The sequence below is a fragment of the Melozone crissalis genome, unplaced genomic scaffold, assembly GCF_028551555.1.
Source record: "Melozone crissalis strain CALT ecotype California unplaced genomic scaffold, PUWL_Pcris_2 ptg000006l_1, whole genome shotgun sequence".
NCBI classification, from domain to species: Eukaryota; Metazoa; Chordata; class Aves; order Passeriformes; family Passerellidae; genus Melozone; species Melozone crissalis.
Genome location: NW_026535784.1, coordinates 35862453 through 35883813, shown reverse-complemented (window position 1 = coordinate 35883813; position 21361 = coordinate 35862453). Strand labels below are relative to the sequence as shown.

The 21361-nt window shown below is 37.8% G+C and overlaps 1 protein-coding gene across 5 annotated transcripts in view; it reads left to right on the top strand.

Moving 5' to 3' along the window:
• The window catches only part of GRIA2 (glutamate ionotropic receptor AMPA type subunit 2), an 88955-nt gene that overhangs the window by 40986 nt on the left and 26608 nt on the right, over positions 1-21361 (top strand). For all 5 annotated transcript variants that reach the window (XM_054290436.1, XM_054290444.1, XM_054290470.1 and 2 more), the window contains exons 4-6: positions 3985-4181; positions 8384-8437; positions 10704-10865. In XM_054290436.1, coding sequence (XP_054146411.1) covers positions 3985-4181; positions 8384-8437; positions 10704-10865 — 413 coding nt within the window. The remainder of the gene's footprint in view (positions 1-3984; positions 4182-8383; positions 8438-10703; positions 10866-21361) is intronic.

The following is a 21361-nucleotide window of genomic DNA, read 5'->3' as shown; positions in this document are numbered from 1 at the left end:
GGGACAGGGACAAAATTGTTCAGATGAGAATGAAATTATTATGGTATGCATTAATAGAATTACAGCTCTTAAGCAATGTGCTATTAGTCACATGTTGTAAAACAGTTTCTATGTAAAGTTTTTTCTTTTTTTGTTAAAGAAACATCAAAGGAAAAAAAAAAAAGTCTGAGCATGAAGGGCTATCTGCTACCACAGATTCACTCCATGTATGCAAAATCCATAACTGAGCACCAAGCAAGCGATAAATCTTGGATGCAGTCAGTCCCTACTTCTTTGGAGACTGCTTTTGGTATTGAGTTCCTCGCCTCTGTTGAGCTTGGATTTTATTGTTGGTGTTGATAAACCCAAACCCATTGCTCAGGATCAATTAATTCCACCATACAGCCTTCTCATGCCCTTTTGTGGCTGTAGTAGTAATAATATAACATTTTATGAACTTGAAAATGTCACTGGCAAATTGTGGTATATCAGTTAGTTTTCTAAGAAGAAGCAGCTTTATCCAGAAAAGGTGGGGTTTTTGATTGCTTTTTCTGGAATTCCATTATTATAATTCTATTTTCAGGTTGTCCTCACCTAGTAGTCCTTGGCTATCTCTTCTATCTTACCTGCTCCTGTTCCCTTTAAAGTGGCTATTTTGTGGCTTTTCTGCATGTTCATTGGTCAGAGTTAAATACCAAATGCATTTTAAATTATAAAATGCTAATAGAGTTAAAGCATACCACACCATCCTTTGTTGAGTAATGGAGTGACTTTAAATTCCCTGCATTCTGATGCCATTTTATACATGATGTTCAGAAGCTGAAGGGGTCTCCTCCAGAGAGTTCTGTATCACTTTTGTAATGTGTTAGTTAGAAGAACTAATCCTGGTGTGTAACCTCCAAAGGTAATGTCACATGGAACAATGAATGCTAAGCTCATTTCTCTGGCAATTCCTTTTCAAATTCACATTAGAATCAGAAACATTCACTGTCTTTTTAGAAAGGACAGATGTAAAACTACTTTCTCAGCCAGTACTCTGTCAATCATCTAGCAGTGGGCAGAATGTGACCTGCATGTGATTTATATTTAGGAAATACTGAAAAACACCTAGTTCTTGTGAGCTGCACTGTCTGGATCTTACCAGGAATATCAGCATCACATTGTTCTTTCTACCCACCCTTAGGTTCTTCCTTTTTTATTTACCTCGGTTTTAATTGTGGCAAGGCACCCCAGTGATAACAAGCTCCAAGGCATGAAGCTCCTGCCCTTATGTGGAGTAAATCTTTGCTCCTCAGTGCTCCCCCCAGGTTGCATGAGGTCAGATTGCAGAGCTGAGCAGTTTGTAGCCAGGTACATTGACATCAAATCCCACATACACAAGTCCGCAGTACCTTTAAACACTTTTGCCTGTTAATGTAGTGACAATGATGTATATTTAAGGAATGATATAGGATTGAAGATGTTTCCGCCTTCAGGAGCGAGATGAAAAAAGGCAAGGAGACTTACTTAAGTTAATGGAAACTATAAAGGCTAATAAGAATTAGTTTGATGACTTATTCCTAAAGAAGTGTTTATTGCTGGTGTTGGAGCACTTCTGTGTTTAGGGACTGACTGGCTGAAGTCCAGGGCAATTTGCTGTCATCCCTGTCCATAAGGAGTGAGGCCATTCAGTAGATGTGTGCCCAAGCTATTTCTGCCTTAATGCAGTAGTCATTCTCATGGAATGTGCAGTAGTGTCCCTTACCATCCTTACATCCTCTCTGCCATTACTAACACTAAGTTTTGGAAAAAGTAGTAGCATTATTGTAAGATTCTATCTGTAAAGGAATTGCTAAGTTATTCAGCCTCTCTTCCATCTTCCTTTTCAAAGCTCACTGCTTTAAAAGTTTGTTTCATGATAACCAAAAGAGGTTCAGGACATGAGTTTCCCGGGCAGAAGTGCTCATGCAGCTTAAAAAATAGCAACTGAAGTTGCTGGAGTTTTCTTCTCTGCCGAGTCTCCCACTTTTGTTACTACTCTCTAGAAAATTTCACTTTCACAAAAGTATTGCTGCAAATACTTTCTGTTTGGTTGTTGTGTTTTTGCTTGTGATTTTGCAACATGTTATTGCCATCAGAATAAGCTAAGCTGTATGGGGATGATAAATCTGCCACCAAAAGAAAAATAAAGCAAGCAATCCAGGCAGCCATTTGATATCTCTGCAGAGAGTATGTCAAGAAAAGAGAAACCCTGGGAAAAACAGAAGATTAGAGGAGTAAAATATAAAAACCCTTTGCAATGGGTGGTATTAGCATTAGTAGTCCTTAATAATTTGTGTCTAGGTGAGATTGTTTAACTTAGAGGAAATTTAGACAGGTTGGAGGACCTGAAATCTACTACATGATATTTGAAACCATTATTCAGAATAAAAGGCATCAGTTTGGCTGATATGTCTTTTTTTTTTAATTTTAATTCATCATTTAAAGCAGTATTTTGAGGTTTGAACATACTTTCATGCTTTTCAGTGTTTTAAGATGCTCCCTGCATCTCTGTTTGCTTACATCACTAATCTTTCCCTTTTAACACAAGTTCTCCAGATTCATCTTTGGGATTTGAAATAGATTATATGTACCAGTGGACTGTAGTTATCTGTGATTTTAAATATTCATTACATGACATAAAAAACTTAATATCAGTCTTTCTTAAAGAGACTTGGCAAACCAGAATTATATAAGATAATAATTCAATTTATGCTTTTGGAAACCTGCCATTTTCTGCCTTTGCTGATGACCAGTCTTGTGTAGTGCTGTATGTCATTACCATTTTCACTGATGAAGATGAATTGCTAAACACTGGCCAATCCTTATTTAATATTATGCCTACAGACTGTGAGACAAATTAATTTTCAGTGCTCTTCTTCTATGTTTATGGGTATAACCACTATTATTTCTCATGAAAGTTATACCTGAAGCTCCCTTTACATACCACATCAGAATTTGTCTCAAAGAAATCACTCCTGATGTTTGATTGTTTCAGGAGAGAAGAATGTTCAAAAATGTCAATTCACTCATAAAAAAGTCTAATTATTTTTTTTTTCTTTATAATAGTATCTGGTATCCCTAAAACTGCTCTCTAGAATCATGTAGAATTCTCTGGTAGGAATTGAAACATGATAAGTCTCATTCTTGTACTGCTGGAAGTCATTAAAATTGTACTTTTTGTATAGCAGGAATTAATTTCCAGCAGTAATTTTTATATTTCTCTACTACATTAGCTCATCCCTAAAAAGTAAAATCTGTCAAGTAAAATCTTCACTGGTTTTACAGTATATCACAGGCAGTTGCATCTGTGCAAACATTAAAGCTTCCTATCAGGAGCTTGCTAAAGGTACGAGATGGAAGCAAACTTCTCTACACTGCTTGTAGGTGTTAGCGTTGAGCCTGCTTATCTATAGGGAAAAATATATCTCAGCACATCTTTCATAATCAGGGATGTGAGTGTAGGCAGCAGAATAATAAATCCATTACCATCACTGCAGAACATGGGAATTCTGCCATAGACTTCAGTGAGGTCTGGGTTTAAATACAGCACTGCTCAAGTGCTGGGAACCAAAGCTGTTCAATAGCTGTTGTTTAAGCAGCTGATCCTTTAATAAGGCTGATCTTTTTTGTAATAGGTGGCTGATCCTTTTGCTCTAATTGGATCACTCCTCTCCTAGAAGATCTCTTTCCCACTATGTGGAATTCCAGCAGCGGATCAGTGAAAACAATGAAATCCAATTCTGAAGAAATTGGGCCAAACCTAAAGGTTGCACGTATGAGGCTTTACCTTGATGCCTTGCAGTGATGCAAATGGAAGTTTTATGCAATAATAATTAATTTGGCCCACATATATCTTAGTTTCTGATTTCTACCTACTTGTGACAGGTCAAACAAGTTACAGGAGAACTTAAATAAGTGATCTCACAAATCACATTGTAGAGGCTTTGTCAGTCATATCTTCTGTTTTCTCCTGTGCTTTGCTAGGATTATCAACGTTGCAAGCTGTGCTGGATTCTGCTGCTGAAAAGAAATGGCAAGTGACTGCTATCAATGTAGGAAATATTAACAATGAGAGAAAAGATGAAACTTACCGTTCACTGTTTCAAGATCTAGAGGTAAAAAAGGAAAGACGAGTGATTTTGGACTGTGAGCGCGATAAAGTCAACGACATTGTTGATCAGGTTTGCTGTTCTCCTTTCTTCAGTGACAGCAGTTAGCAATATTCTATAAGTATATGTAATGAGTTCATCTGTTTTGATGGTATTTTTGTGATTGTTATGAATCATTTGGCAGTCACAGGTTTGTATTGAGGACTGCACATATGCCAGGGAGAAAGTGAACACACAAATCCTATTATCCCTCCCTTTGCCCAAGGGCAAGATCATTCTATCTGGATGATCCTGTATAGTTTTCTAACCTGGTTATTTAAAAGAAAGGCACTAATTTATGAAATACCTTGTTCAGACTCTTTTACAGCCTAAGTAGTATACCGTATTATACATAGTTGCAACACTATTATATCTGGTCTGATACAGTTAGTTATGTCGAAGGATTAGTTCTTTTTACACCTAGGAGGTATTTTCTCCCTCTAATGCATTTTCTGAGAACCTTTTATGTGTAGGGAAGACTGTATCGCAGCTTCTCTTCCTCATTTAATGCCCTTTGAAATTTGTGTTTTGAAGCTTTTTGTCATTTGTACTTTCCTTGCTTGTCTCTTCATTTTATGTCACTCTTAAAGTGTGCTAACCAAAATTGGATGCTGTTTTTCATAGCTAATGCCTCCCGAGCTTTAAAAAGAACAGCAAAATCTGTCTTCTCTCCACCCATGCAAATTATTTGCCAAAATGACTTTTTAAAAAAAATCTTCTTTTTAGCAACATTATCATGGTTCTCTGATTCAAATTACTGCAGTACTTTGAAATCTACCACTTCAGTCCTAGAGCCTAGGAAGTTCTTACTGGCTCTGTACCTTCCTATTTTTCATGCATGCAGAGCACAATGGAAAATTGTAAGGATAGTTCCCTGTTGGCTTGAGCTTCATCATGTGAGACTGTGCAGCATCAGGAGGGATGTATCATCAGAGTATGGATGTATTTGTTTGAAGGTTTTTTGAAGGGCTTGTTATTTTGGTCTTTGTTTTGAAGGTCGTTATATTTTGAGGAGGCTCAGACAATGAGCAGTGTCCTTAATGCAGTACATTGTGTTTGTGTGTTTTATTTGGAATTCATAGGCACAAACTCTTTTTCTTATTTTCAAGATAAATTTGAATTTGATCCTGTTCTCAAGAGCATTTAATCTCTGAGAGTTTGATCTCTCTATCATCTGCAGTTTTTAAAAATCATTTTCTGACTTATCAATGTCAAGAAATGTACAATGTAGGGCAATGTTTGACATAAGTAGTCCTTATAGGTCATCTTCATTTTGTTCTGTGTGGCTTTTCAAATGGTTCTTTACCTACCTTACAGTGACTTTTTCTCTTGTCCATGTCTCTTGCGAGTTTCTAATGATGTCCTCCAGAACAATCACCTTTTTAGACTCAGGATGTCACATCTTGCTGTTTCTTGATTATCAGACCAGAGAAAAGAAAGATACTGCTTTGACATGTTTCGATCTTGACAAGACTATTTTTAGCATTTATCTTACTATCCTATACATTCTTTTTAAAATAAGTATGTAATATTCATTCTAACTTCTGATATTAAACTTTGGCTGACTGTACTTTTCTTTAGTTTCACCTTTTAGCCACTTTTTATAGACAAGAACTCTCTTTTCCCTTCAGTTACGACTCATTTTTACAGTCTTTGTTTCATAATAGACCTATTTTCGTCTTTGTCTGCTTCTTATTTGGATTGCATTTCTGGGATATTTTTCTTGCCCTAGTTGCACTTTGATGGATTCTGCCTTTTTTAGACCTTTAGAGTTTCTCAGCTTATCCCCACAGACTTGTGCTACTCCTCAGACATACAGCTAGCTAAGCTTTTGTTTCTGCTGTTTTGATTTGTATGTCACTGAAGAATCCTAGATAACAACCAAATCAGCCTCACAGGACAGTTAATATAACTCTGGTTAGTTGTTCTCCTCTAAATAATTTACTGGTCTGCCCTGGAATGTGTTCTCTTAAACTGTTTGCAGCTGTCCTGAATGGGTTAAGTCTTGGAATTCTCTTCAGAAGATAGCCTAGTTGTTTCTGCACTTTGGTCTGGTTTTTAAGCCCATTATCCTTCCAATCAGTAAGTTCCCTTCCTCACATTTAAAGGTAAAATCACTTTCTATTTCCAAAAGAAAGTCTAACTGATTCTCTAATAATTTTCTCATTCTCTTGAAATGAAATGTTGTGTAATGGATTTCTTGGCCTGCAAGTATACTTCGAGTGTGTTCTGATTTTCTTTTCTAATAGCAATGTACTTTAGGTCTTGGTTTGCTACAAGATTTATTTCTTGAAAAATTATTTTAATTTCTGCCCTGAAAAAGACCCTCAGATATTTCCTTCATTTTATGAGGATGCCTGAAGTAGACACATCATATCAGTATCCCTTTTTCTGTGTATTTTTACTGCAAGAAATGCAACAGGCTTTCTCTTGACCAGATTTTCCTTGAATCCCAAAGTACTATTTGCATTGCTCAATACAGAAAGGAACAATTTCTTCACTTCCTTCCTTGCTTTCTATTATTGAACAAATCTTTTCATTTTGCTTTGATTTACCCTGCAAATATTTTAAGCTGAGGTGACAGCTTTTTTACAGGTGTACCCAGTTAGACTTTGTAGCCCTTGGATCTTTGTATAGGCACAAAATGTATTTGCCAAGTTGCTTTATCATTCTTGTTTTTGGTCTTGTGTTATAGTTTCTCTTCAGATTTCAATGATTCATGTGAGTTGAAAAATATTTCAGTTCCCCAGCTCTGTTCAGTTTAGTTTATATTCCTCTTCTCTGATCTGGCAAGTCTGTGTTACCATGCTCTTCATTAAATGGCTTCTGTCTCTTAGGCAGCTTCCTTTGCAGAATCTCATTTCACCCTGCTAACACCCTTTAGGCAACTCTGTAATTACTGCCACTACTTGTCTATCCCTGCTAGAGAAGGTCCTCTGAGCTGCTGAATAGCTTTTGTGTGCACAGCTCCTTCATCGTGGCTTTTGGTACTACCACTGAATTTTCTTAGTTTTAACTGGCAGCATCCTTGAAGTTTCAGCAAGCTGGGTTAATAAAAGAGTACCCAGTGGCAGCTAGAGCAGAGTTACACAGCATTGATCCAAAGGCTTGCAGCTGCTGGTTGTCTTCTCAGGTACCAATGATGAAGAAATATTTCATACAGAAGAGCTAATCTACTTGGTATAACTGAAATTTCTTTGGAAGCAGCATCAACGTAAGAAACACACCTTGAAAATATTTCTTACTTAAACCTCTTAATAAGTGTTTAGTTTTAAGTAGTCTGATCCAGGTAATTGTTTTAGGATACTTAAGTCCATATATCATATGTGTATATATGTGTGTATATATATATATAGAGAGAGAGACCTCAAAAGAGCAACAATTTAATTACTTCCATGGCCTAAGTAATGTGATCCCTCTCAGTCTCAAACTCTAGTATGTAAACTCAGTATTAAAACTGCTTTCAGTTATATTCCTGTAACTTCATGAAACCAAGTATGTAGAATGTTGTTCACTAGTACCCTGATATAAGTTTCAGGATACCTAGTCTGAATATTTTAGCTATATGTTAAATGAGGAAATGAATGAGTCATCCTCTCTTAATTTAAGTTTATTGTTCAAAAGGTGGAATAAACCTCTAGACTCCTCTTATCTTGCATATCCTTCCTCTGGAGAAGTGCTTAGCTTCAAAATGCAAACTTCCCCATACAGACATAGCCTTAGTTGGGCTTATTTGGGAGAAGAATCCATGCTACAGGTGTGCCAGCAGAGACTGTGGAGAAACCACCAGCTGGCTTTGAGGGAGATTGTGAGGAAGACTAAGGGCAATAAACAATTTGAACTTTAGGTTCAAATGAAGGTTTCCTCATAACCCATGAATGTCAGTGGGCAGAATCTGGTGGGAGTCTGAGGCACAGTGTTTCTGGCACGTGATGCCTGCTCTCTCCTGGCTGGTTGTGCCCTGATACACACCACAGCAGTCAGCATTCAGCACCTGTGTCTGGAGGGACTCTCCCTCTTGGGACTTGGACTTCAACGTGGCTGATTTCTAGCAGCAAGGGGTATGCTCAGTGGTGCATTAGGTAAAATAAAGGATAAAGCAGCACACAAACTCAGCATTGCATGGCATTAACACTAAAAAATTTTTACATCACACTGCATTTTGTACCTTTCAATCTTTGTCTGTATACCAGGTGAACATTCTCCATTATGGGCTATTTCTTCTTTTTTCACAGGTTATCACAATTGGTAAACATGTTAAAGGATACCACTATATCATTGCAAATCTGGTAAGCATTCTTAGTGTTTAAAATACCTGTATTGCTCATTTGACTGTTTGTGGAAGCACATCAGCTGGTATTTTGTTTTGAATACACCTCAGAAAACAGAAAAAAAGCTAAATATTTTTATCCTTGCTAAATTAATGCTTGTGTTGAGATTATATTTGTTTATTGGCTGAGTTTTTCCAGGCTTTAAATACCTCTTATCATATTCCCATCAATGGGAAGAAAGGTTGCTCAGCACCTTCAATAGGACTTCTCTTTTTCTACATACTTTAGAAAAAGAGGGTATGTAAAACAGAGAAATAGCTTTCTGCATCATAGGATGATACATTCATTCAGCAAGGTGATGATTTCTCTCTCACGACTTTTAAACTACTTAAGAATCACAGTTCTCACGTTTCATTCTGCTAGACAAGTGAATCTCAGATTTCCACATTTCATCCCTCAGGTTGGCTGGGTGATCAGTCTGAGTTCATGTTTTCTTGAACACAGGTGATCAGACTGTATAGCTAGCAGTGTTCCTGCAGGGAAAGCTCAGAAAACTCGCTAAATTCTATCAAGGGAATTTTTTTGGAATTGTCTAAAGGTGAAGGGCCATTTTATTGATATTAAAGTCTACAAAAACCTACTTACTGAAGCTGGAGGAACTAATCCAGGCCTTTTTTGTAATAGACAAAGCAAATTCTGCACGCCTAAATCTCACTTATCCTGGACAAGAAAAGATTTTTGGGGGTTGTATAGTGTAAGTGCCACCAAACCATTTTTTTCATAATTTATCTTGAACTGTGACAGTGTTTGATATAAATTCCAGCAGGGCCCCAATTGACACTGTCTTCCATAGTGCTTTGAGGAGCCTGAGGAAACAGAAGGAGCATGGTGTGTCTCTGGCCCTGGAGGCATAACCCCTGACTCCTCCTGGCCTTTGATGGAAACACTTCCCCCTCCAGGCAGGCAGAGCTCTGAAGAGTCATGTGGGTGCCATGGTGTGAAGAAATCTTTTGCTTTAGAGGCCTCTTTAAAAGCTGAACACTGGGGTTTCATTCCTATATCTTAATAACTAATTTTTGGATAAAGAAATTGAGGTGCTGATGTTCATAAAGCAGGCATAAAAGTCTTACAAAATGTGAGAAATTATCTGCTAGACATCTGTGGTTTGCATTGCAAATGTTGCATAAACAGTATTTTGAGTCTTAAGGGAAATTTTAGAAAATGTGCCCAGTGGATTTCATGATGTTAACTGGTTGCTATTTTAACCATTGCTTTAAATTTGTAACAGTAAGTCCATAAGATCTAAAAATTACTGAATCTTATGTTTTAAAGCTGTTTAATATCATGTATAAAGTGTTTATGGAAGTGATTTTAAAAACTTGTTTTCCTCTGCCAGAAGGAAAACTTATCTAGTATTTGAATCATATCTTCACTGAATCCACCTGCTTTCTTCCTTTTGGGCTGTAGTAATATTCTCCTCCAGTCTCATCAGTCATTCAAGAAATTGATCTATTTTGAAAATTAAGAAATACTGATAGATGGAGAAGAGGTTTGAATATACAATGAATGTCAAGTTACATGATCAGTGTAGAAGTGTCTGTATTTGCAGGCAACAACACATGAGGATCATTAATATGCAATAATTAAAGAAAATCTTGTATGGCAATTGTAGCAACTTCTGATAGTGTGGTTTCAATTTGCTGCTTCTTTTTATGTTCACTCACAACATTCATTTATAATGAAGTGTCTGACATCATTATTTCATGTAAATGCCTTTGCATGGTTATTTGGGTGAAGTTAAATCACAGAAAACAGAACGCAAGAATATTTTTTAAGAATGGGAAGTAGTTCTTTATGTCAGAGGGTTGAGGCAGTGGAGATGGCAAGTCCTTCCAGGTGCTTTGGAGTTCCTAAAAGAGAGGATACAGCTGTGGCTGTAAGTATTCCTGCCTAAAATCTGCTTGCCTGTTACTCATGTCTTGTGTTCCTTTTATTACCTAACTGGTCCTGTTAAAATTTACAGGATGTTTAGGATGGCAAGGACAGGTCCACTCAGCCCTTGCTCACCCTAGAAGTGTTTGTCTAGTGGGCAGCAAGAAGCATTGCTGGCTGATGGAGCTGATGACTTAATCCTGCCAGCCCAGGGTTTAAGTTGGATCCAGTTTGAGGGAAATGTTGGCTTACTGTTCTGCAGTAGAGGTCATATGGTAACTCTTGCTTTTTATACTCTATTGAGAGAACTGCCAAAACTGTTAAAATAACAGACAATTTTTTCTGTGCTCAGGGATTTACTGATGGAGATTTGTCGAAAATTCAGTTTGGAGGAGCTAATGTCTCAGGATTTCAGATAGTTGACTATGATGATCCCGTGGTGTCGAAATTTATACAACGTTGGTCAACACTGGAGGAAAAGGAATATCCTGGTGCACACACTAGTACAATCAAGGTAGGTCTTATGTTTGTTTTAACTGCACTAGAAGTACAGGAAGTGAAGGGTTTGGAATAGAATAGCAAGGGACAGAGAAAGCCCTTGCAAAGCCACAGTCCCAGCATAATTTTCTATTTTTTAGGGGTACTTTTAACATTCTCTGTCATAGGACTGATTGAGCAAAGATGCTACACTCTTAAAAATGTTCAAGATAATTTTTTTCTTGTGTCACTGTAAATCTGTGCCTGACAGCTTGTAAGGTAATTGGTTTAGATATCATGATAGATTAACTAGATCTCCTGACTTTTTTTGATTTTTCTCTTTCTCTGTTTTGAAATGTTTCTCTTTCTCTGTATTTTGAAATGCTTAAAGACAAATATTAATCATTTCTGGGGAGCACAGATTTAGCACTTTTTTGATGTAACATAATAACACAAAGAAATGGTTAGACAGTTCCTTTGAGACACATGCCCAAGTCCTACAAAGACTTAAAAAATTCAACGCTATGCCTGACATGAAGAATCATTTTCTGATTTCAGGCCTGCATGACACACAATGTAACACTGGGCAGGTGGTTTAGGTTTTTTACCTCAGTTTTGTTTCTGGATGAGACTAGGATAATAGTACCTTCTCACCTTCTCTAACTATCAATTAGTGGCTGCAGGATATTAAAAAAAATAATTCAATTTTAATGTTAGATTATTTCTGTTTTAAGTAATACAATCAGAGATTTTAATAAGAACAAGGTATTAAATAGCTCTAAAAGACAAAAAAATAAGTTGCAAATGTTCTAGCCATATCTTTTTTTGTGCTATAATTTGAATATGAAGCATGTTTTTAATTTATAATGAAATTAATAGAAAGTTCAGCATGGAAGGAAGAACCATTTTTTTTCCAAAGGCCTGATAGAAAACCTTAATTTTAATTTAAAAAAATAATATAGATTCCTTTTTTATGAGGCCAAGTTTGGTGGTAACTTAGTGAAAGTGATTTTTTTCTGTGGTTATTTTTGTAGTTTAAAATCTTTATGACAGAGGTATTGAATTTCTTACTTGATGTTTGACAAAGTAAACTGGAGTCTGTGTGAGGTCTTTAGGTCCATTTGTATTACAGATGTGGAGTATATGTAATCTGTATTGCTCTCATTTAGGAAATAGGGAAGGGATGTGACTGTGGAGAATTAACAGAATCCTTTTGTCTCTCTGATTCTTGAGTGCCCAAATCTGCCTACATATTCATGTTGCAGAATCATAGTCTGGAAATAATAATAGGGAAATACATAAAGCACATGACTGCAGTGAAGAACTCAGACTGAAACCTGCAAGATGCAGTTTTTATCAAAGATGGAAAAATAAATGGGTGAGACACAGTAGTAAGGTCTCTGGTGTTACACGGGGGGGAAATTGCATATGTGTTAGATAACATGAAATGGTGGCAATGTTGTATTAAAGCACTGAAATCTCTAACTCTGTCTCAGGTATTACCTTTATTTCTTCGATGATAAGTCCTTTCAATTCTAGTAGAAAGTGAAAGAGTTGAAGCTGAGTATTTGCATTATCTTCTGCTTTTGAGATTTTTTTTGTTATGCATAGGAACAGTAAAATATCTTGAATTTCATTAATTTAAGACATATTTTAAATTAGTTTAAAAGGCTGACTTCTCTTCCTTTTTATATTGTTTGCTCAAGATATATATAGGACTGCACTGATACTCACTGAAAAAATTGAGATCTATGTTAGATTATCAGATAATTTAAAATGCTAGAAGTGTTGATGGTGAGGAAAGTGTGGATGTATATTGCAATGCTTGGTGACATTGATTGTATCAGTTACTGTATTTCTTTGTGTAGCTTTCTATCTCTTCCCCTTATACACATATTAGTTGTCATTTTTGCTTGCCATTACAGGTAGGGTTAGAGGTATGTCACATTTCATTCCTACTTGAGAGGGAGCTAGAGGCAGGGCAGAATTATAGAAATCATGGAAACAGCGCAGGAAAGGTCTTTGAGCAGTCAGTCACCCTTCTGTCCTCCTTGCCTGAAGGCAGAATCAGATAAACCTGTGCAGTTCCTCTGAGTAGTGATTTCACAGCTTCTCCAAGCATCTATCTCAGCACTTAAATGATGTTGGGTTTGGCTTTTGTCTAACCTTAATCAGCCTTGATATCACCTAATCCATTACTCCTTTATATGTTTCTAATGGCTGTGAGAGGCTTCTGCTTTTTCATTGTCCTCCTGTATTTGAGAATGGCTGCAACCCTTCCTGCCTTTCATTCCTCCCTGCAAAACCAAATAACCTCTTTTCTTTTGAATTTTCTGCTCTCAGATCCTGTTTGTCATTTTGCTCTGGAGTCTTTCTATTTGGTACCTCTTTGAAATGCCAGACTGGCTACTGCAACACATCTGAGTGCTATGCTGAGGAAATGGAAATAATGGCTTCATGTGTCTCAGAGACAGTACTCATTTCAGGGAGCTCTTTTGTATTAGTTTCTTTTTGTTTTTTTTTTCCTCGCCTCACCACCATGACACTAGTGAGATGTATTTCTCATGGGATAGATGCTAACAGCCAAATCTTTTTCTGCATTCCTTTCTTGTGCTGCTGCCAATTTAGATGGGCTCTTACCATATCTGTCCACTTCATCATTACTTTTAAGTACAAGCTTTTTTCATCAACTCGTGCTGAGTTGCATTTCTTACCTGTCCTTTGTGAGCATTTCATTCCTTTTTATATTGTTATTCTAGCTGTTTTACCCTCTGCTTCTGCATAAACATCTAGATTACTGAGCAGGTTAGTGCACTGGTCTCCCACTTGTCCCTTAAGTGGTCTTACAAATAACTTTTTTCCCCGTTTGATTTTGAGGTAGTTGTCCAAATTGCCAGTGCTGATAATTGAACTTTTGCTCCCAGTCCCATGGAATCTAGGAAACTCTTGCTGCAGATTCTATATGAAGCAGATGGGAAGGCTGACAAGAGCCCTGCATCATCAGTATAGAAATGAGAGGTTGTTACATGCCCCTAACAGGTAATATTATCTCTGGGATTGCAAGTGTTCTGTCATTGCAGACAAAAACATTGCAACTCTGTTGTATTATCTTCCTTTTGTAATCCAAAAGTAAGTGTACATTCATTTCCCATTAGAAAATGCAAGTCAATGGACTATGACTGAGCTGATAAGACACACCACAGCGTCCAAGTACAGTCCTGAAAATAGAGAAAGGCACCCTTTCTAAGAAAATGTGTATTTCAAAGGAACATGCTCTTCGAGAAAGAAGAGCATTGCTAAAAGCCTCTTCCACAGATGCCCAGAAGAATATCTGTATCAAATTGCTTTAAAAATGTATCTTTTTAATTTAAAAAATATTAATTATAAAAAATTGCTATCTTAGGACATAGATGAGAAAGTACACTGATCTCATTTGTTGCTGCACTGTACCTGTACTGATAAAAGCACAAGTTTTATAGATTAAGCAGGATGCTTAAAACAAGTGCTCTGCAGACTTTTTTACAGAATATTTTTATATCTTTCAAAATTAACGCTGATACATTGTTTACTTCAGGTTAAATTTAAAACATTTCTGTTGTAACCAAGGGTGTTACCAGTCTCTGTATGCAGTTCTAGAAGAGCTACTGTGTAGATCTTGAAACACAGAGTTGAGCATCCTCACTAATTTTTAGTCAAGTAGCAAAAAGAAAGACATGTTTAATTTTGTAAAGGCCGAATAATAACAAGTTGAAATTTTCTTTTGATCCAGTATGGCTTTCTGAGCCTAATGCTGTTCCAGGCTGTTACATTCAAGGCAAGCTTCTTGATCCTGTGGAAGGACCCTGAAGGACAACCCATCCGTTCACATCCAATACTCCAGTTTGCTGATCTGATCAGCCCATTCTGTCTCTTTGGTCCCTTTGCTGAAAGAAGCTCAATCTGTATCACCTGAAGGCTAGTGAGACATAAGTTGCATTGCCTTTGTGTGGCAGGGTTTTAGTAGAAGGGGACCGACCACAGGAGTGGCTTTTGTGAGGAGCTTCTGGAAGCTTCCCCCACATCCAGTGAAGCCAATACCAGCTGGCTCCAAGACTGACCCTCTGGCTCCCAAGGCTGAGCTCATCAGGGAAGGTGGTGGTGCCTCTGATAACGCATTCAAGAAGAGAACAATGCTGCTGCACAATAGCAGCCAGAGGGATAAGTGACAATATATGAGAGAAACAGCCCTGCAGACAGTGCAGAAGGAAGGACAGGAGCTGGACCAGGTGTCAGAGATCAAATTTCCCTGCAGAGGAAGAGTGTGAGGAGTCCACCCTGTGAGGAGGAAGTAATGGTAGAGATGGGTGCTGAACAGACTGCAACCCCCTTCCACATCCCCCTGTGCCACTGTGGGAATGAGGATAAAGAATTTGTGAGTGAAGTTGAGCCCAGGGAGAAGTGGGTTGAGATGTTTGGAGATTTATTTTTTATTTTCTCATTATCCTACTTTGGTTTGATTCGTAATTAAATTTTTTCTGAGCTGAGTCTGTTCTTCCTGTTATGGTCATTGCTGAGTGATCTCTCCCTGCCGTTATCCCAACCTGTGAGCCTTTCATTTTATTTTTTCTTCCCAGTCCTTCTGAGGAAGGGAGTGACAGAACAGCTTTGGTGGCACCTGGTGTCCAGCCAGAGCTAAACCCCCATCTAAGCACTAGGCTTCAAGTAGGTGTGTCCTGTGAGGGACAGCAAAGATCTCTGAGCTTGTCTCCTATGGAGAGGAGGAGGCTGAGGAGTGACCCCATTGCTCTCCACAGCTTTCTAAGGAGGGGGAGTGGAGAGGATGGTGCTGAGATCCACTCCTTGGTATCCTGTGACAAGGGGATGTGTGGGAATGGTTCAGAGCTGCCCCAGAGCAGGTTCAGACTGGACCTGTGGAAGCATTTATTTACATTTCTTTCATTTTTAGGGTAGTCAAACACAGGAACAGTCCTCCATGAGTGCTGGTCAACATCCCAAGCCTGTCTGTTTGAGAGGCATTGGGATAATTCTGCTAAAAGCCCACTTTAGAATTGGTCAGCCCTGAATTGTTCAGGCAGTTGGACTAGATAATCATTGTAGGTCTGTCCAACTGAGATAGTCTATTCTATAAGCCATGCTACTCTGGGATAAGCTTTTGTAAGAGCAACCTGAGGCTTGAAGTGCCTGAGACACCTTGCATATGATATATACAGAGTCTATGTGCAGCATGCAGAAAAAAATTTGGGGCTGCCTGGTTGAAGACCTAATTAAGCTCAGACTCGTAGAGAATCCCATTGTGTCAGAAGGTGATAACAACCCTGGTACTCATGCAGCTATTTTGGATGGTGAAACTGTTTCATGCTGGCACATAATGTTTCAGATTTTCTCTTTTCATGGTTGTATTTCTGGCTTCATAATCTCTTTTCCCATCCAACAAATGCATAGCTAAGATACCAAAAACACTAGATTGTTTTTACGCCCGATTTTGTCTTCAGTAATTTCACATTTTCAGGTTTCTTCTTTATAGTCAAGTCATATAGTCTTTAGGCAATTAGTATGAAACCATAAGTCAGGAGTAATGATGCTTGTAACTGACAGATGCTGGTTTAACTTTACTGGTGCTAATTTAGCAGAAGGATTCAATACAGGTAACATGCAGAAGAAAAAATACAAACATGCATAGCACACAATTATTTACCTTGCAGAAATAATTAACATTTAGATGACACACTTATAATAAGGAGGAAAGAAGAAAACAATGTGAACAAAGAAGAGAGCACAGAAAACAATTATGCACACTGAAAATTCAGAAGGCAGTTTGTGTAGATATAGATGACAAAGCAAAAGTGTACAGTTGATGAATAAGACATTAACTTCATTTTGGGCCTTGCCTCTTATGATTGCAGTGTGTTGGAAAATGGTTTTATAATGCAATGAATTTTAATAAGAGTTATAGGGGATATTCTGTTCCACCTGCTACAGTTTTAATAGAAAAATATGATTGGATATACCTTAACTCATGTGGATCATAATGATTTATAAATACGATTTTTCTAATAGGTAATTTTTAGTATTTATTACAAGGTTGAACAAAGAACTGATCTGGACTATTTTCGGTTTTTTCTAAGTTTCTTGATAAAACTGTAGATTTTTGAGATTGTCCTGCCTGTTTTCGGTCCTTGCATTTTGGTTTTCTGGGCATAAAAAAGATATTCATCTGGCAGTTAGTTTCACTGGGCTTTCAAATCCCAGTGTTCAGTCTTCTCTATTTGAAAAAATAAATGCAAAAAATGTGAGCATGAAAAATTTCAGTGTTAAACTTCATGCTTCTTTTTAATAGATTAAGGCTGTTTTGTGTAAGTAGTCACTCATTCCAGCATAGCTGGTTTGGGTTGGTTGTTGTTGCTTTTTTCTTTTAAGAAAAGTCAATTAAAGAATGGAACATTTAGTCACTGAAAGCAGTGGGTGGTTTGAGGCAATATCTGTAGATTTGTCTCAGACATACAAAAGGGCAATTGACCCAGATCCTTCGATCCTGAAAGTGGCTGAACTGTGCTAAAGCAGATTTCAGAAACCTACAGAGCCAAGGTCTGATGTCTCTATGAAGCTGTGTTTCTTGAACTTGAATCCCCTCATTCTTAGTAATTATAAATTGTTAAGGATCTTCAGCCAGCAAAGTGCAGTGGATTCCACCTGCCGATTTTTCCAGGAACTCTGTGTTCTCGGCCAGCAATTCCTCTGGATGTGGTGGATATAAACAGGAAAAGCTACTGTTCCTTCATGATTCAATTGTTCTTCAAGATCAGACATAACCCTGGCCTCACAAAGATCAATGTCATTTAGGACAGTAGAGCTTGATGGAGAATTGGGGATAAGAGGAGCAGAGGGAGCCATAGACAAAGATGAAAATAGGAGGAGGAGGAGGAATGATGTCATGCTAAAAAGGGGTCAGCAAAGTGAGAAGAGGCTGTTGAAATGTGAGTGAAAGACACAGAAAAGTGGTGCAGCTCAGAGCTGGAGAGGCATCTGTGACTTCAAGTTTCTCGGGTCAGGGGAATAAGGGAGGAGGAGAGGCACTGGGCATACTTAAATGAGTAAGGAGGAGAGACATGCAGGATTTTTTCCGGGGCAGGTCTGGTATTAAGGACCAATTAATGTTGGTAGCTGCCCGCATTACCTGGCATGGGGTGGCAGAAAAGTAAAAATGAAGTGTTTATTATTATTTGACAATAACTATGTCTTGCTGAAATCAGGATTCTGGTGAGAATGGTGTATTCGATTCTGTTAGTATTCTGCTTGGAAATTAGCTTGACGCAAACAGGAGGAGGCTTTTTATCTTGATACAACAGGTATCTTGTTGCTGATTAGGGTAGATGAGGAGTGATAATGAACATGGGGAATTGGGGTTTAGGAATTGTTTTAGGGGTTTTTGTGTTTCTTCTTTTTCCCTATTGTTTTAAATTTAAGGCTTGAACTATTACTATTAGTTTTAAATGGCATATTTTGAAAATTCTTAGAACACCACAGTATATAGGATGAGACTGCTGATTGGATTTTTTTCTCCCTCTCCCCTCCTGGAAAAAAATAAAAAACCCAAAAACCAAACCAAACAAACAAATAAACCCAACAAAACAGCAAACACCAAAAAAATGCCAAAACCCATACTCACAATAAAAAGTCAAAGAACTCTACACATACTTCAACACTTCAAACATTCACATTAATTCTTTTAAATCCTTTTCTTGGAGTTTATCTTTTTCAGAGAATTCTTTTCCCTTTCTATTTGTACATTTTGTTCTCATTTCTGCTTGGTCTGTTTTCACTACTGTGACCAAAGGCTTCAGTTTTTGCTGCTGGATCCTGCTGATTTTTAATACCGTTAAGGGTGACATACTTTGTTCTGACTTAGCCTTGAAGAAAAAGCTTTTGTGTATTTATCTGGTGAAAATTAAAAAGTTGCATGTTTTTTGTGTTTTACAGTAAATTCAAGGTGATTTTATCATTAGTGGCATTGCTGGTTTGCATGTTTATTCTAAGTTAGAAGTAAGATTACACAAATCATTCTAGAACCTTACTAATTTTGTTTTACTATGTATATTTTCCATAGGCAGTGGCATGACTAGAATATGCAGCATCTTTTATAAGTGAAATGCTGTGGGTTCAATTCCAAATAATTTTTTTGTTATTTCTGTAAAGCTTTTTGATTTCAAATCCAAGTAAATGGTTTCCATTTACTATAATGGAAGACCAAAGTGCTTTAAAACCTGTATTCTCAATGTAAGATTAAAAAAAGGTAGGTACCTGCACTCTTTTTCTCCTGCTGAATTAGCACCTCTGATGACTCTAGTGAGAAGATTGTTCTGTACTGGAAGCAATCATGGGGGAGGAATTACAGCTCAGGCATCTCATTCCTATTAAAGTAGTAGATAAAATAGGTAGAAAGGCCAAGCACTTTGGGCTTTATAAATCTTGTGATCTTTGCTATATTCAGTTTTTAAAAGAGTGAAAGAAGGTCACTTTTTCCTATAAATATCCTACAATGGGAACATTAGGATAATTCCAGTGCCCCAGTCTTGTCAGTCTCTGCTGGATGTGCTGTGAGCATGTCTTTGAAATAAAAGTTAGACTTCCAGGAATTTGGGGTTTGGCAAGTGCCTGTTACTGGGCTATCTGTTCTGGTGTGCTCGGAAAGCAGCCTTTCTAAACCAAGCAAAGAGATAATTAAAACACAAAGCATGTCAAAAAACCAGCAGATTTTCTGGATAGCAGTTTTGGAGCTGAACACAAGTTTTTCTAAAGTGACAGTTGCTTAAGGTGTTCCTTGCATCTCGTGCCAGTATGGCACTTCAAAGCAAAAATGCCTGCTTGTTTAGGTTTTCTGTGCACACTGAGCGCTGCAGTTGTGTTTGAACAAAGGCTGTTATCAAAGTTGATGTGACTGCGCAACTTTGGGAAACAAAATGTAATAAGGATAGTATATTCATTAAGATAAATAGGTCTTGGTCTCTAACCTCATCTTTTCTGAGATAAATCTAATTAATTTTTTTAAATGATAGGTAATTTTACATTTTATTAATCTCTCTTCCCCTTTTAGTCAGGACCAGGGTTGTTGTTAAAAATTTGCAATTATTATTTGCAAATATCTTGTGTATGTATGCAATTATTCTCAGCTGGAAGCAAGTCAGTTGCTTGCCTAGTTTCACAAGAGCATCATCCTAACACAGAGGAAGAGCCATGCACTGTCTTCTCTGGGCTCCCTGACCTCTATCTCACATTGCAGTATTGAAATATGGCCATAGGTAATGAAGATGCTCGGGTGCTCAAGGCCCATTTGCAGTTTGACTGGCAGCCAGCTCAGCACACTGGTGTGTACACACCCCCATTCATGCTAATGCCTGCACAAAACAGGTGAGAACAAAGCCTGATTATGGGCACAGTCAAAGGCCATCTTCACTTCCAATTACATTTATGTGTACAAGATTTGACAATGTCTGTTGTTTCTATTGGAAGTAGCTCTTTGCAATTCCATGTCCTGTCAGGATGCTATGAAAGGTGCCACAAGCTCCAGAAGGAAAGAGCTATTTCCAATCAGTTCAGTAATTTTCTGTTAGCTCTCTTATCTGTCAGACCACCTTCAGGTATTTTCCTAAGTGTGTATAATACTGTCTGTTTTAAAATAGCTCCCAGTTACATTAAAGACCTTTAAGAAGTAGGTATCTAAACTGTTGCATCAGTTTGACTACACTGGAAGTGCAGGAGACAGTTGCCCAGTTCCTTCACAGTTCTTAACAAGTAACTTTGGGCCTCATTTCTTTTTTGCTTGTGTGTCTACATATGTATGTACCTATGTTTTATATGTAATTTATAAAGATGTAGTAATGTTTATATCAGTCTTTCTGCTTTTGTTGTATATACTAGCATTCTAATAGAGAAGTACTTTGTTGAGGGAAAAATGAGATGAGCGATTTTATTATAGTTTAGAGTTTATTTTGTATATTTGCTGTTATAGAAATTGTTTAAACATGAAAGTGGTGAAAGTGTGTTTAGACTCATTGATTCTACCCTTCTGCTCTTGCAACCAAGAGCATTTCCTACATTTCCTCTCTCAGAATTTTACCGCTCTCCAAGGGAATATATTTGTATCAGATTTTTAGGGCTCCTTTCTCTTATCCTCTGTTAGTGATGCAGTGCCCCTTCTCCTGCTGTTCCAATAGCACCCCCATACATGGTGAGGAGCCTCTATCTGTGCCTGTTGTAGACTGGTTTCTGCCTTCTTGAGCGCTGCTGCAGCTGGATCTGCCATTCTGCCTGAGCTCTCCCTAGTGTCTTGTACAGCAGCGCTGCATTCTTTGATGCAGCTGGTAGAGTCCTGCCAAAATTCCCCCATTACTTTGTCTTTCTCTCTGTTGTGCTGGATTAGGGATGAATGGCTAGTTCACAGTCTGTCTGAGTGGTTTTAGTTTGTTACTGGTGAGTCTACAGTGTAAGCATCTGCACCCAAGGTGATCGCCCTGCATTCCTCCCTCATCTCAGGAG